This window comes from Notamacropus eugenii, chromosome 2, assembly GCF_028372415.1.
Source record: "Notamacropus eugenii isolate mMacEug1 chromosome 2, mMacEug1.pri_v2, whole genome shotgun sequence".
Taxonomy (NCBI): domain Eukaryota; kingdom Metazoa; phylum Chordata; class Mammalia; order Diprotodontia; family Macropodidae; genus Notamacropus; species Notamacropus eugenii.
In genome coordinates this window covers 313,349,683-313,366,952 of record NC_092873.1, presented here as the reverse complement: position 1 = coordinate 313,366,952, position 17,270 = coordinate 313,349,683, and the positions used below count along the sequence as shown (strand labels likewise).

The following is a 17,270-nucleotide window of genomic DNA, read 5'->3' as shown; positions in this document are numbered from 1 at the left end:
GGGATATCAGGGCAGTTTTCCTTGATAATTTCTTAAAAAATGCTGTTCAGGCTCATTTTTTTTATCCTGGCTTTCAGATGGGCCAATAATTTTTAAATTATCTCTCCTGAATCTGTTTTCCAGGTAAGTTGTTTTTCAGTTAAGGTATTTTACATTTTCTTCTATTTTTTCCATCTTTTGGTTTTGTTTGATTCTTGATGTCTCATAGAGTCATTAGCTTCCACTTGCCCAGTTCTTATTTTTAAGGAATTGTTTTCTTCTGTGAGCTTTTGTGTCTCTTCCATTTGGCCAGTTCTGCTTTTTAAAGAGTTGTTTTCTTAAGTGGATTTTTTTTCCATTTGGCCAATTATATTTTTTAAAGTATTGCTATCTTCAATCAGTTTTTGTCTTTCCTCATCTAAGCTGTTGACTCTCTATTGCACACATCTCATTTCTTTTCCAAGTTTTTCTTCTACCTCTCTAATTTGACTTTTAAAATCTTTTTTGAGCTCTTCCAGGAAGGCTTTTTGAACTTGAAACGAATTCATATTCCCGTTCAAGCTTTCACATGTAGGTATTTTGACCATGTTATCCTCTTCAGAGTTTGTGTTTTCATCTTCTCTGTCACCGTACTGTGTTTCTTTGGTCTGTGTTTCTTTTTGCTTCTTGCTCATTTTGGGAGGGTCCTATTTCATGGCTTTTAAAGTTGAGCTCTCCTCCTGGGACACAGGAGGCACTGTCCCAAGTTTCTTGTGCTGGGCTTCAGGGACATGGGCACTGGTTTTGGATGCTGGGACCTCAGGTGTTGCTGGCTTGCTCACTGTGCTGGCATGGCCTGGCCTCGTTGAGCCCATTGTTGCCCAGTTTCCCAAGCTTCTGCCTTCTGCAGTGGGGTTGGAAACCTCACAGCTAGCTTGCTTGAGCCAGGACCGACAGACCTCAGTTGCAAATATGTGCTGTATTTAAAAGCCTTGCTCTGGCTTGCCCAGACACCATTTGCGTTAGGCTGTGCTCCACGTTTACCCAAGTGAGACATACCTCTCCAAAAGTCCTTCTAAGTTATCTTAAGCTGGAAAATTGTTTCATTTCGTCTTTTTATGGGTTTTGTTGCTCTGAAATCTGTTTAGAGGCTTGATTTAACAATCAGCTTCCTAGCTTCTCTCTGCTGTCTTGGCTCCACCTCCTAGTCCAGTAATACTCGAGCGATCTCTCCTCTATCCATTTTCCAGTTTAGTTGTTTTTCCCATGAGATATTTCACATTGTCTTCTATTTTTTCATTGTTTCTTGATGTCTCATAGCTTCTACTTGATAAATTATAATTTTTATGGAGACATTTTCTTCAATGAGATTTTGTATCTTTTTGCCATTTGGTGGATTATGATATTTAAGGAGTTATTCTTCAGTCTTTTTTTGAGCCATTTTTACCAAACTCTTTTCATTATTTTCTTCCATTATACTCACTTTCTCTATTTTTCCTCTACTGCTCTCATTTGATTTTTAAAATTGTTTTTGTTCTTATTTTTTTCTTTTTTTCCCTTTCTTTAGCTAGCTCTCCTAAAAATTCTTATTGGACTTCTGCCCAAACTATTTTTTTTATTTAAGGTTTTGCTTGTAGGTATTTTCAAGTCATTGTCTTCTACATCATTCATTCATTATAATTCATTATCACCAGTCATTTTTATGATTAGGTTTTTTTTTTTTTTGCCTCTTTTTTCCAGCCAATTTCATGATTTTGGACTTTATTTAGAGTTATGTGCTGATTACCTCTGGGGGTTAAGAGGAATGTCTGCCCTGAGCTGTCTTTAATGAGCTTCTATTGCTTTCACAACTCAGTGGATTTAAGTTTTTGGTGCTGCCAAAATGGTGTGATATGGAAAGTGATCTTGTACAGGTAGCACTCCTACTCACTGGTGTCTGAAAACTCTTTGTGCCCTGGAACTGCAACCCAATACTGGGTAATGGATAATAGAGTCACCAACTTGCTCCAAATCCTAGTATCATTGCTAGCACAGAGGTCCCCTCCTTCTGACCAGATGTGCAGTCCCCTTAATATTCCAAGGCACTTGGCTGCTCCTCCACAGCAGGTGCCGCTTATGCCATAGCATACTTCTACCCAGTCTCTATTCCAGTTGTCCACAGGCCTTTCTTTCCAAATTAACCTTGCCTAGAGAAATGATTCAGTGTGACTTATTGTTGTTGCTCCCACCTAGAATTTAGTGTAACACATTTCTTTTAAGTTGTTGTAGGAGGTATGTTGAGAAAACTCAGTAAAAATGCCAAATTCACTTTACTATTTTTGCTTTGCCTCCAAGGTGTCTATTTCCTAAAATATATGAGATCAAACTAATATCTTCTAGTGTGGAGGAACGATTACTTTAAATACAAGGATGAATTATTTACTTTTTTTATATTTAAATTTATTTAAATTTTCAACATTCATTTCCACAAAATTTTGAGTTCCAAATATTCTTCCCATTTCTCCCCTCTCCCCACCCCAAAACGCCAAGCATTCTAATTACCCCTATCACCAATCTTCCCTCCCTTCTAACATCCCTCCCTTCCCTTATCCCCATCTTCTCTTTTATCCTGTAGGGCAAGATAACTTTCTATACCCCATTACCTGTATTTCTTATTTCCTAGTTGTATGCAAGAACAATACTCAACAGTTGTTCCTAAAACTTTGAGTTCCAACTTTTCTTCCTCCCTCCCTCCCCACCCATCCCCATTGGGAAGGCAAGAAATTCAATATAGGCCATATCTGTGTAGTTTTACAAATGACCTCCGTAATCGTTGTGTTATGTAAGACTAACCATATTTCCCTTCATCCTATCCTGCCCACCATTTCTTCTATTCTCTCTTTTGATCCTGTCCCTCCCCAACAATGTTGACTTCTAATTGCTCCCTTCTCCCACTGCCCTCCCTTCCATCATCCCCCCACCCTGCTTATCCCCTTCTCCCCCACCTTCCTGAATTGTAAGATAGGTTTTCATACCAAAATGAGTGCATTTTATTCCTTCCTTTAGTCAAATGTGAATGAGAGTGAGCTTGATGTTTTTTCTCTCACCTTCCCCCTTTTTCCCCCACTGAAAAATCTTTTACTTGCCTCTTTTATGAGGGATAATTTGCTCCATTGCATTTCTCCCCTTCTCCTCCCAATATATTTCTCTCTCACCCCTTAATTTCATTTTTTTAAGATATGATTCCATCCTGTTTAATTCACTCTGTCTCTCTGTCTGTCTCTCCTTCTCTCTCTCTCTCTCTCTCTCTCTCTCTCTCTCTCTCTCTCTCTCTCTGTGTGTGTGTGTGTGTAATCCCACCAACTACCCAGATACTGAAAAAAGTTTCAAGAGTTACAAATATTGTCTTTCATATAGGAATGTAAACAGTTCAACTTTAGTAAGTCCCTTATGATTTCTCTTTGCTGTTTACCTTTTCATGCTTCTCTTGATTCTTGTGTTTGAAAGTCAAATTTTCTTTTCAGCTCTGGTCTTTTCATCAAGAATCCTTGAAAGTCCTCTATTTCATTGAAAGGCCATTTTTTCCTCTGAAGTATTATACTCAGTTTTGCTGGGTAGGTGATTCTTGGTTTTAGTCCTATTTCCTTTGACTTCTGGAATATAATATTCCACACCCTTCGATCCCTTAATGTAGAAGCTGCTAGATCTTGTGTTATCCTGATTGTATTTCCACAATACTTGAATTGTTTCTTTCTAGCTGCTTGCAATATTTTCTCCTTGACCTGGGAACTCTGGAATTTGGCCACAATGTTCCTAGGGGTTTCTCTTTTTGGATCTCTTTCAGGAGGTGATTGGTGGATTCCTTGAATACTTATTTTGCCCTCTGGTTCTAGAATCTCAGGGCAGTTTTCCTTGATAATTTCATGAAAGATGATGTCTAGGCTCTTTTTTTGATCATGGCTTTCAGGTAGTCCCATAATTTTTAAATTGTCTCTCCTGGATCTATTTTCCAGGTCAGTTGTTTTTCCAATGAGATATTTCACATTATCTTCCATTTTTTCATTCTTTTGGTTTTGTTTTGTGATTTTTTTGGTTTCTTATAAAGTCATTAACCTCCATCTGTTCTATTCTGATTTTTAAAAAACTATTTTCTTCAGTGGGCTTTTGAACCTCCTTTTCCATTTGGCTAATTTTGCTTTTTAAAGCATTCTTCTCCTCATTGGCTTTTTGAACCTCTTTTGCCAATTGAGTTAGCCTGTTTTTAAAGGTGTTATTTTCTTCAGCATTTTTTGGGGTCTCCTTTAGCAAGGTGTTGACCTGCTTTTCATGCTTTTCTTGCATCTCTCTCATTTCTCTTCCCAGTTTTTCCTCCACCTCTCTTACTTGATTTTCAAAATCCTTTGTGAGCTCTTCCATGGCCTGAGACCATTGAATATTTATTTTGAGTGTTTGTAATACAGGAGCCTTGACTTTTATGTCTTTCCCTGATGGTAAGCATTGTTCTTCCTCATCTGAACGAGTGGCAGAAGATATCTGTTCACCAAAAAAGTAACCTTCTATAGTCTTATTTTTTTTCCCTTTTGTGGGCATTTTCCCAACCAGTTACTTCACTTTTGTGTCCTTTGTCAAGAGTAGGGTATACTCTGGGAATCTGTAAGATCTCAGTTTCTCCAAGGAGGCACAATCAAGCATGTACACTGCTCTGGGAGCTGGAAGAGATTTTTGTGCCCAGAATCTTAGCAGTTTCCTCTCCACAGCCACCTGGCCTCCAGTTCCACTAAGGCAGCACTGGGGGCCGATTTTCAGATAAGCTGCATGGGCAGGGCCACCATTCAGTGTGGAATAAAGATCAGCTCCCTCAGGGCCTCTACACAGGGCTGAGGTCATAATCAGCTGCTCAGTTCCCTCAGGGGTTTTACAATCCAACAATGGATGTGGGCTGCTGTAGGGGCTGCTGTGGGAACTGCTGCTGCCTGCCCCATGTGGCCTCTGAGGCTGCTGCCTAAGGCTGGAGCTATGGGAAGGCCCTTCTCCCTTCCTGGCCAGCTGAAAAAACCCTGTCACTGACCTTTGGTGCCTTCAGGTTGAGGGATCTGCAAACCCACTGCTGATGCCACTGGAGATTCCGTCCCTGAGGTGTCTTCCTCCCAGAGCCCACTGTGCCGCACATGTGTGTGTGCGGCCAGGGCTGGGCTGGGCTCCGCTCCATGTCCGGTGCAACAGACGTTTCCCATGGGTCTTTCAGGTCACTCTGGGCTGGAAATCTCCTCCACTCTGTTGTTCTCCACTTCTGCTGCTCCAAAATTTGTTGAGAGTCCCTCTCTACAGGTACTTTATGGGCTGTGTGGGGAGAGCCAGCATTTTTGTGTCTCTCTACTCTGCCGTCTTGGCTCCACCCCTAATTATTTTACTTTTTTATAAAAATTGAGGTTCTAAGCAATATGGCTAACCATTTAATATTTATGTTCTTTGCTCTTTTACAGTCCTCTGCTAGCTGTATCTTTTGCTACATGCTGTGCTGTTCCAGGAATTGCACTCCTAACTTGGGGGGTAAATCCACTCACAGGAGTTCTGGGAGCTTTCAACATTTTCCTGTACACCTGCTGTTATACACCTATGAAAAGGATTAGTATTGTCAACACGTGGGTGGGAGCCCTTGTTGGAGCCATCCCACCAGTCATGGGCTGGACTGCAGCTACTGGTAGCCTTGATGCTGGTGAGTAGCTGGTAACATAAAATCTTCTTTCTCTCAATGGAGAATTGAAACACATGCCAAGAAACTATGTTTCTATAATTTCCCTAACTCTGAAAAATTGCTTTTATATTCCTCCATATTCATTACCAACGTTATTAACAGATATGCTGCTGACACATTTTAAATTACTAAAAATTTCTAACCTTGAAGAAATTCTATATTTTCTGACTCCATCCTATAGTCTCTCGGAGCAGATATGACACACGTTTCCATTTTGGAAGAATATGGAAGGAAAAGGAAACTGAAAAAGAGTACTACATCAGTATACTGACTACAGTATAACAAAAACAAAAGAGTGTAAAATTCCTAATCTAAACACAAACACTTGTGCTGACAAATTGGTGGTCAGAGCCTACCATTTAAAGAGAGAAGTGAACCAGTAGTTATCCTTCATTTAACATTATGGAATAGTTTTACTTTAATAACAGGTCACCTTATTGTCTCTTTGTAACGTACTATAAAGATTGTTTTTCTTCCATACGGACAAAAGAAGTTTTTGTTATTGCTGTTAGCAACTGGATTATTTTGATATTTCTATTTAAATTGTTGCTATAATGGGCATCTAGAGCACTAAGACATTTAGGAGATTTTGGGCTGCCATAGTTAAACATTCGCAAATCAAACATACAATTTTCAGGAAATAGCTGTAATTCAATTACAAAGTGGTTGCCATGTGTCATAATCACTTAGGAAAAGGAAAGGGATTGTTGGACAACAGTTTTGCAAAAGTATTTCAAGATGTTTGCATCTTCTATAATACATGCAAGTATATGATTTTCACATGAAAGTTCAAAGGACCACTTACCTTTCTCTGTCTCTACTTGCCACATTTCTGAAGCAGTAAGAAAAAGGATTCATTTACCTTGAAAAATCATAGTATCATAGATGTAGAACTCAAAGGGTCTTCAGAGGCCCCCTCATCCAACCTCCTTATTTTACAGATGAGGAAACTGAGGCCCAGGGGATTTAAGTGACTTTCCCAAGGTTACTTAGGGTTCTAAGTGTCAGAGGGATTATTTACATTTACCTTCACTTTTCCTCCCTCGTAAGACTGTTGAACCACACTTTGACTTGTCCATATATTACATACCCAGTATTTTTGGTAGTAATCTTCCAGTAATCTCACACAGATTCCCTGTCCCTCCTCAACAATGATCCCCTTTCTTTGTCTGAAATACAGTCTTAGAAAGCTCAACTGTTGCTCAAAGGAAAGCTGTTACAAGAGTCCCTTCTCTGCCTCCAAGAGACTTAAACCTTGATATCCCCATCCAGAACTTTACTGCCTTTGGTAGGACTAAACTCCCACTTCTTCTCCACAGACTCTCTCCTGCAAGCATTATTTCTCTTTCCATACTCTCATTGGTCTCTGGCAAAGCTCGGGATTAAATAAACCTAATTTCCCTTATCTTCTCAATCTCAGGCCAAGCACTAGTAAATGTGGTTTTATTTTCTTATCTCACTTCTCCCTACCTAAGGGATTCACTCTGTCTCTCTTTTTGTCTCTCTTGTCTTTTGTCTCTTTAATTTATCTTTCTTTTAATTTTTATTTAAAATGTTTAAATAGCCTTGATTTCTTTTGAGGAATGACTCATTTCTACATTTTATTGAAAAGACAGTTTTTCCTTTGGTAATTAGTCTCAGCTTTGTGGTGTATATATTATTTTAGTGTACAACCTTATCTCCTTTGCTTTTTGGAACATCATATTCTATCTCTTCTTTGATTTCTCCTACAGGAAGTTACTCCCCAGCTATTCAGATTTATTTTTCTTAACAGTTGAATTTTTCTGTTAGTTGTCTACAACATTTATTGTTTGACAGAATTTCTGAAGCTTAAAATTCGTAATTTCTATTTTATTTTGATCTTTTTTGCCACGTGCCTAGGCTAGTGTACATTATTTCCTGCAGCATGGTATTTGGTCTTTTAATTCATCATCTTTCACTAGGACACCTGGGGTCTGTTGCTATCTCAAAAATCAACAATACTATCACATGGTGAGGGCAGGGATACAGATGCTGCTAGATCCTTGCTATGTGAAAACTTCAGAAAAAGGCAGCCACAGCTTGGTTTGCCCCAATATGGCGTAATTCTCTCTTCTCTCTCCCACTTCATTGCCATTTTTACCTCTAATAGAATTCTTGTTGGGCTTGAATCCAATTTGCATTTTTTTTTTTTTTGAAGCTTTGCTTGTAGCTTACATCAGTGTCTTCTCAATTACCAGTCTTCCTATCACCATAATAGTTTTTCATGGTCAGGTTCTTCTTTTGTTGTTTGCTCATTTTTCCAGCCTATTTCTTGACTTTGAACTTTATGTTAAAGTTATGCTCTGCTTACTGGGGGTGAGGGGTAAGGAGGCACTTTGCCAAGTTTCTGGTGTTTTCAAACTGCTGTTGTCACAGTAAGTTTTCAGTGCTTCTAAGGTGGTATTTTTCAGTGAGAGGTATAATCACCATTCTGAGCTGTGCTGTGATCCTTACCAAGGAAGGGCTCTAGCTTCCTTGCAACTACAAGCATTCTTCTGCTCCCTAGAACTACAATCCAGAACTGGTTATTGACAATGCAGTTGCCAGACAGTACACAGGGATATGCTGTAATCTCTTTCTGACCAATTGTTGAATCCCCTTACCTTCTCTAGGCTGAGAACTCCCAAAACTGCTGCTCTCATAGCTGCATTCAAGGCCCAGAGCTGATGATGTCCTGTGCACTCTGGGCCAACCCTACCTCAGTGTCAGAAATGTCTCCTTCCAGCCTCATGTCTAAGACTGGAAAAATATCTCATTTTACCTCTGGTTGGCTATGTCCTCCCAGAATTTGATTTGAATTTGTTATTTTAAAGTTGTTTGGAGGAGAATGTTGGGAGAACTAAGCTGTAATGCTTCCTCTATGCCACCACCTTGGCTATGCATTCCAGTCTCACATCTCCAATTGCCTAGTAGACATTTCAAAATCAGTCACTCAGTAAGCATTTCTTAAATGTCTGCTATGTGCCAAGCACTGTGCACAAAATAAAAGATAGATAAAAGATAAATAAAGATAAAAAATAGTCACTGCTCTCAAGGATCTCACAATCTAATGGGAGAGACAGTATGAAAATAAGTATAAACAAACTATACATATTGTTTGCACGTAGTTAATTTTACATTGTCTCACACATTAGACAGTGAATTTCTTGAGAAGAGGGACTCTTATGCCTTCCTTTGTATCCCTGTCACTTGACACAGAGCCTGGCACATAGGAGATCCCTTATAAATACTTATTGATTGAATGAGTGGTAAGTGACTTTGATGGTAATATTTGGGAAACCTTGATTCTTGGAACAAATTGATGACTAAGGGGCAAGCGTATATTGCCAAGATATGGTATAGATAGCAGGAATATGGGTTTGAAATAGAGTTTACTCATCTTATCAAAAAGACCCTAATTGGAGTAGAACTGAGTTTAGGATTTAAGAGAAATTCCCTTTGAATCTGACCTCAGAACCTGCGCTGCCATGCACTACTTAGAGCTGAGTGAAGGAAAAATATGTTTTTTATTTGTTGTTTGGAAGAGCTGAGCTTAATGAATGGAGTGAAATCTGAGGCAAGCTATTGTAATAGACCAATACAAAACTGACAAGGCCAGAACTAGCATGGTGGCCATGTAAGTAAAGTGTTAAGAAGGGAACTAACCTTCTAACTAATTAATCCCTGACAGATATCCCCACCTACTTCAGGACAGATTCATTTGCCAGCACATTCATGAACTAATGATTTATAGTGATTTTAAAAAAGGAAATAGGAATTTCTGTCAAACATGATTAAACCATATTTGTGTAATATATGGGGAAAGGGAGAGTGGTAGAGATAAGAAAACCACTCTTAAAAGAAACAAAATATATAAGGTTTCTATTGGTGAATTTAAAAACAGACCAACTGGGATTGGGCCTAGAAATTAAACCAATTGGAATATTTTTTTTTTCTAAAAGAAAGTTGAAGCATTTGCAGTAGAATTGAATGTTCTGTGCTTATCCTTAAAGCAGGTGGATACAGCTGTACTAATTCAATTCCTCCTAACTTACCGTATCAGGATTAAAGGAGTAATTTGTTTTGCTTTTTTTTATCTAAGGAGAGCCAGGTGTAACAGGATATCACATAGAATTGTATGTGATGATTTTCTGATTACTGCCCATGAAAGGTGAAGGTGTGACTTCCAAAACCTTTCATTCTAGCATGGGCCAAACTCATACCTAGTTTTCTTTGAAGGAAAAATAATAGTTATTTCCTCCAGTAGAAGTATTTTTTATTATATTGCATCATTTCAGACAAAATAAAGGAAATTGTACGTTAGAAAAAAATAGAACTCTTGGGATTAGCAGGCTAAAGGCAACATCTTTGAAAGGTACAAGAAGATTTAACATCTGTTTTGCAACTGATATTCTCATTGTTCTACATTTTATTGTTGTTGTTGTTGTTTTAGCCTACCCATTGATACAGTAATTGTGAATGTTGGATTGTGATCATAAATTACCTTTCCTGTCCCTCCCTCTTTCCATTTTAGTGTGAGTAAGTGATAGTGTTTTTCACAGTGTGTTTTTATGTGTCATAATTTTGCAAATGCTAAACTGTCAACCCTTTTTAGTATTAAAACTTCCTAGGATATCATTGACTTAGGATGGGTGGCATTGCTCCCTAGACTTGTCTTGTTTAAAGGCCTTTGATGTGTCCATTTTGCCTTCTGAATATTTTATATATCTTTCTTGTTACTTAAAAGTTCACAGGTTCCTTCCATAACATAAATAATAATGGATCATTCAACCTTTATTCGCCACTTCCTGAAGAAGCCCATTTTGGAATGGCTCTAATTGTCACTGTTTTTCCTCACTTCATAGTTAAATTTTCCTCTTTGCAACTTCCATTTGTTTTTCCTAGTACTTGGTCCTCTTAGGTGAAGCACAAGTCTAATTCCTCTTCTTTATGGCTACCCATCAGATACTTTAGAAAAGCTGTTGTGTGCTTATAAATCTTCTCTTCTTCAGATTTACAGTAGTAGCTCCTATTTCCTTGTAGAATCAAATACAAATTTCTCAGCCTAACTTTTAAGACCCTCTATTCAATTCTTCTTAACTCTACCACTTTTCTTTTCTTCTACTCTGTTCTTGGTTAAAGAGATCCCTCTACACCATACCATGCTTCCTCCATGCCTTTGCTCATGTTATTCACCTGACCTATAATGCCCTTCTTTCTCTTTACTATAAATCTAGCTGAATATGCAAGTCCTACCTCTTCCATAAAGTCTTCTCCCGCTATGCTAACCCCCCTCTGGCTCGCATTTACCTTAAATGCCTATTATGTTTATTAGTCCTAGTCAAGTGAAATACTTTATTTTCTCTCTAATGTTTTTGTTTGTATCAGTTTCCCTAACTAGATACTCAGCTCCTCAAACCATTTCTAATGTATCAGAGGATCTTCCAGGTGTTCAGGAAATACTTAATGGTTGATCAGCCTATTTTTACCTAGATCCCTTACATGTGACCTCCTTAGACCTCTGTGCCTATAGTTGCTTTTCAAGATACATCTTTTAGACTTTCCATACAAGATACCTTCCCAGATTCACTTTTTCACCCTTTTTACCTAGGCACAGCTCCTAAGATAGAGCACTGGTCCCTCCAATTTGAATGTGGGCCTCAGACACGTAAAGTTTTGTGACTCTGAGCAAGTCACTTAACTGTTTGTGCCTCAGTTTCCTCATATTTAAAATGAGGATAATAGCACCTGTCTCACAGAGCTGTTGTGAGGATCAGATAAGATAAATATTTGTGAAATGTTATCGAAAACCTTTAAGTATTCTTCAAATACTGTGTGCTAGCATTGTTACTGATATTGTTGTTAAGATCTCCCTGCAGAGCTATCTGACTGGCTAGAGGGGACACAGGTATGAAGTAAAAGGTGTTCCGTAAACTGTTGTCTGAAGCCAAAAGACTCTTTTTCAGAACTGTATCTGTAGATTTAATTTAGTTTACTCAGTGAACATTTATTAAGTGCCTACTACGTGCAAAACATTCTTTGCTGTTTCAGAGACAAAACAAAAAATCCTCTCCCTTGAGGGCTTACTTCCTACTGCAGGATGGGGAAAGGGTATCACAACATTTGCATAGATAGTAACTACAACATAATTTTGAGAGGGAGAAAGCACTAAGAATTACAGACATCAAGAAAGAATAAGAATTCAATAAAAAGTGGCATCTGAGGAGATCTCTGAAAGAAGCTCAGGTTCTCAGAGGCAGAAGTGAAGAGGGACACATTCAAGTCAAAGGCATAGAAGCAGGAGGCAGAATAGATTTCAGGGAACAGCAAGTAGCCCAGTGTGCCTTAAGTGTAGGGTACATAGAGGATAGCCTTGTGAAATAAATCTCAAAAGTTAGTCTGGAACCAGATTGAACGTTTAAATGCCAAGCAGATTGTTAAATTTGGCCCTGGAAGCAATAATACTCTTGAAGAGGAGTGACATGGTGAGACCTATGTTTTAGGAATGTTATTTTGGCATTTGTGTGAAGGATGACTAGAGAGGAGAGAAACTAGAGGCAGAAATGAAGAATGAAAACTAAAAAAATAAAGAGATGATAATCGTAATAGCATTTATATAGCATCTCCTTTGTCAGGCCCTGGGCTAAACAACATTATCTCATTTGATCTTCACAGCAATGCTGGAAGGTAGGTTCTATCATTATCCCCATTTTACAGTTGAGAAAACTAAGGCAAACCAAAGTTAAATGACTGGCCCAAGGACATGTAGCTAGTAAGTGTTTGAGGCCATATTTGAACTCAGGGCTCTTCCTGACTTAGCCCAGCATGCTTAATCCACTATAAAATTTAGCTGCCTCACGTAAAAAGATATGTGAGATATAATGTAAAGTGAAAAAAGAACAAAATAAAAATATATTAAAAAGATATAAAGTATATAATGTATACTGAGAAAAGCTGAACACTAAGATTCATACATGTGTGTATAATAGATATCTGGGTGTATCTGTGTATCTACGTATGTGTGTGTACATGTGTGTGTGTGCATATACAGAGACAGGAGTGAATGGACAAGAATAAAGAATGAATGGAAGGTGACAGAAGCAGGAGATAAAGAATCAAAGTTGAAATAAGCCTCATGTTTATAATTTTTTAAAAATTTTATTATAAATTTAAGTTAGAGTTTTGTGAGATTTATGCTCCTACACAAGCACTACTCTTCATGAATGTTTTCATTTCTTTTCCTTAAAACTTTCCTACAGGAGCATTACTTCTAGGTGGAATCCTCTACTCCTGGCAGTTTCCTCATTTCAATGCTCTAAGCTGGGGCCTTCGTGAAGATTACTCCCGGGGAGGCTACTGTATGATGTCTGTCACTCATCCTGCCATGTGCAAGCGAGTAGCCTTACGCCACTGCCTGGCTTTAATCGCACTGTCAGTGATGGCCCCCATATTGAAAGTCACCACATGGACCTTTCCCATCATCTCTTTCCCAATCAACTTTTACATTTCCTACCTTGCTTTTCGGTTCTACAAGGATTCAGACCGAATCAGCTCCAGGAAACTGTTTTTCTGTAGCCTCTGGCATTTACCATTGCTCTTGCTCCTTATGCTCACTTGTAAGCAATCATTTGTTGGGGAAAATGACAAATGGGAACTTAAAAGCTGAGATCAAGTACCTTTTCTAGAAAGTAGAGCTGTGGAGGAACATGCATTTTTTGCTATTAGCATTTTTGCTCCCAGTCAATATTCAGTCACTGAAAGTGTAGTATAGGGATTAACTGTTTTTAGTGAATTGATATTCTAAAATTATCTTCCATGCTTATAAATGATGCTATAGTAATATATGTGTATATATGTTTATCTAGACATATATCCTGAAATGTAGGCAACTGATATATGCATGGTATATGCACATATATTTTTGTAGATATTGATCCAAAATTCCCTGTGGGGGGAATTGGTCAGTTTAAAGAATTAGTATTTTTAAAACATGCTTCTTTTGCCTGGTGCAACAGATTACATTTTGGTAATAATAAGAGATGATATATCTCTCTTTCCCCATCCATTTTACGTTTCCATCTCTTAAAAAAACATATATGTGGGTTCTCCCTTTCCCCTTCCAACCCATTTTGTCCTCTTTTTTCTTTTCTTTTTTTCTAAACTAACAGTATCAACCTGGTTGATAAATAGTGAGCACTAGTAATCTAACATCTCTAGTTTGTTTTTCAGACTCTAAATGCCTAACAGATACTGGTAACTTTCCTGTATGGCAGAGCAGAAGAAATTCAGCCTCCTCCTTGTCTTGTGAATAAACCAAAGGCATTACTCTTTAATTGTCCCCTGTTTTATAAAAAACCATATCCCTTTAAACAATAATGGAAAAAAATGGATGAGTTGATCTGTAGCATACGTAACTAATCCAAAGCAGTTTTTCTTGGACATTTCACGTAGGGCTGCCTCCTCACTCTCTAACCCCCCAAAATACACATCAGCATTTTTTTTGAAGACAAAGGTATAAGACAGTACTTTCGAAAATGCAGAAGCTATTTTCCATGGCAATTCTTGAAGGAGATTTTGCTCTGGACTTTCAATGTAAAAAAATCCCTCAGCCTTTGATCTTGTCCAAGTAAAGTTTTGCTTATTATATATCATCAGTCCTACTCTGTGGGAAAAGTTTTTCCATATTAGTGTAAAAATATTTGGTTATCAGAGAGAAACTAGGCTATCAAACCCTTATAAGTTCCCATGTTTACACACACATACACGTACGCTTGTATGTGTGTATCCATTATGGTATATCTGTGAGTTAAGTACATAGCCCCTTGTTGTCCTACTGAGACCAGGTATTTATTAATTGCCTTTATTTCAGTATAACCATTTAACACACAATTCCAAGTCTGCTATGGAGTTATATCTGCCCTAAGTTATAGAAATCTGGATCCTAGCATCGTGGTGCATGCCTGTAATCCCTATCACTGGAAGATGTGGAAACTGATGGATCGTTCAAGTTCAGAACTTCTGAATGGCAGTAGAATTGATCAGCACCAATCTGGTGATCCTCTTGGCAGGGGAAGACTGTTAGACTGCCCACGGAGGGTCAAATAGTACACAACCCAAAAGTAAAAAACAAAACAAAGACAAAAAAACAGCAGCAGCAAGTTAAAGTTTCCAGGCCAATTAGTATCAGGATTAGGACTATAAATATTTACTACATTTCCAACCTGGGTGACAGTGAGACCCAGTCTCAAAAACAAAACAGAATTTAATTATTTAGTCTCTAATGTCATTGCCGCTCAGAGGAATGCATTTTGGAGGCTTAAGTATCATTTACACAATCATTGTAAATATGCCTGTTTTCTCAGAATTTTCTGAAGTGGTTGCAGATAACATATGGTCCCTGTTAATACTTGTTTGAAATATTACCTCTAAGCTGTACTCGGGCTATTTATAGGGAAGAGCACAGACATAGGAATTTCTGGAAAGAAAATCTACAATTTGTTGCAGCTTTAAAATATGTAAAAAAAAATTTGATTTTATTTCTCTTCTACAATAAAATATTACATAAGAATGGTGGTATATGTAATGTAATTTAAGTAAAAGTTATTTTACACTGAGCTTGTACAGTTCTTGGTAAAATTGATAACAACCCTTCATGAACTAGGACAAAGTGTACTTTTTTTTCCAAACTGGTAAAAATGAGTTGGTTGGGTTTTTTAATACCTGTGCATAAGAGAAAATATGCAAAAGTGTTATCCCCTCCTACTGAAAACTTTCAGATCCAATTCACCCCTTTAATCAATCCTGCAAATTTATGCTAACTTAATCTTCTTAAAGTACTTCTTTAATTTTGTCACTGACCACTTCCCTCTGAAATCTTCACCAGCTCCCATTGCCTCCCTAATAAAACCTAAATTCCTTGTCCACACTTTTCAAGGCCCACCACAATATGACTTCATGCTACCTTTCCCACCTCATCTCACATTCCTAGCCTTTTTTGCACACCACACTATAGCCAAACTGGAGTATTCATTGTTACACAAATAACACCTACATATTTCTACCCTTTGTAGCGTTTCTTCTACCTGGATTGTTCTTCCTCCAACACTACCTCAAACTCTGATTTTTTAAGGTCCTACTTGAACCCTACTTTCTTCATGGTGTCTTCTCTGATTGCTCCAACTAGAAATAATCTGTCCTTTCTATTAACTCCTGTAGCACTTGGTACCATTTTTATATCACTTATATACCAGTGTCCATTGTCACCATCTTATCTTCCTTACTAGACTATAAATTTTTCAGAGAGCGGAACAACACATGTCTAGCACAGTGCCTTGACATTCAGTAAATAGATGTTGAAAGAAAGAATTTGAAATTCTGTTAAATGTAACTTCATTTACCAGAGGGAAAAGATATATGCTACTTGGTCCCTAGATCATTCTTACCTGATTTCCTATACTGGGCCAAAACCTTAAGGGAAAACTAAAAATTAAGATAATTTTGACTGTTTTACCTTAGATGCATGACTTTGAGTAGAGCAGTACATGGAAATATATCATATCCTATGATATCAGATCTGGAAGGAGACTTAGAGATTATCTAATCTAGTCACTTCATTTTATAGTTGAGAAAATGGACCCAAAAAAAAGGAAAGTGGTAAATTAAGTGATCATTTATTACAGTGATCACATTGTGAGAGAACTGGATTTGAATTTGTTTCTCAACTCCCCAGTTGTTGCCTCTAAATATGTATTAAGTACATATGTATGTTACTCTGCCAAGGCATAAATAATGTGCAACTGTGACATAAGCAGCTTTTCAGAATTAATAGTTTTGTGCATGTTTTTAATGTGTATAAACTATTACTGTGTCAGCACCTTCTCTGGTGAGGAAAGGTTAGTTACTGACTGGCAGAACTCCCTTTCCTATGCTCACATACATTCCTACCTAGCAAGTAGTAGGCAAAGTAAGATTGCCCCAACTGGAGCAAAAAGAACATTCTTCAGATTTTGCCAGATGTGTTGTCAACAGATGAGTAATTAAGTGGTCAGCAACAGCCATCCAAAACTCTACATGATAGGGACTACCCGCGACCTGAGTTGACACGTAAAAGAGAGCAAATTACTATTCATTTACTCTAGTGAATCTAATTAAGGGCCAAGGGTTAGGGTAAGTTAAAACTTCCTAGAGCATTTTGTTACCTCATTTGATCCTCTCAACTACATTTTTTCGGTTTGTCCTGACATCTTTCTGTTATGCTACAGTCTCAGAAAAAAATTCCCATTCCCACTGAGGTATGAAGTCAGGTTTCTAGATTACATTCTGGAATAAAACAAAGCAGATTATGGTCCCTCCAGGCCTTTGGAAAGCATTTTATTCATATAGATGAAAACATTTAGCCTCTTGAGGAACAACCTTCTGATATGGCGGCTCTCCAGATTTAGTGAGGCTGATCCTCAGATAAGATAAGCAAAATTCATTTTCAGACCTATACTATTAGTTTTTCAACTTGAAAGGACTTGCCAGATTTGGCCTTTTTGATGTAGCCATCAAGAACCTTCAGTCACATCTGTGACAACTA

The 17,270-nt window shown here is 37.9% G+C and overlaps 1 protein-coding gene across 1 annotated transcript in view; it reads left to right on the top strand.

Annotated features, from left to right (window-relative positions):
* COX10 (cytochrome c oxidase assembly factor heme A:farnesyltransferase COX10) overlaps positions 1-15,260 on the top strand; it is a 111,012-nt gene extending 95,752 nt beyond the window's left edge. Inside the window, exons 6-7 of the mRNA XM_072645026.1 lie at positions 5,421-5,653; positions 12,952-15,260. Coding sequence (XP_072501127.1) covers positions 5,421-5,653; positions 12,952-13,358 — 640 coding nt within the window. The 3' untranslated portion in view covers positions 13,359-15,260. The remainder of the gene's footprint in view (positions 1-5,420; positions 5,654-12,951) is intronic.
* Positions 15,261-17,270: the final 2,010 nt, after the last annotated feature.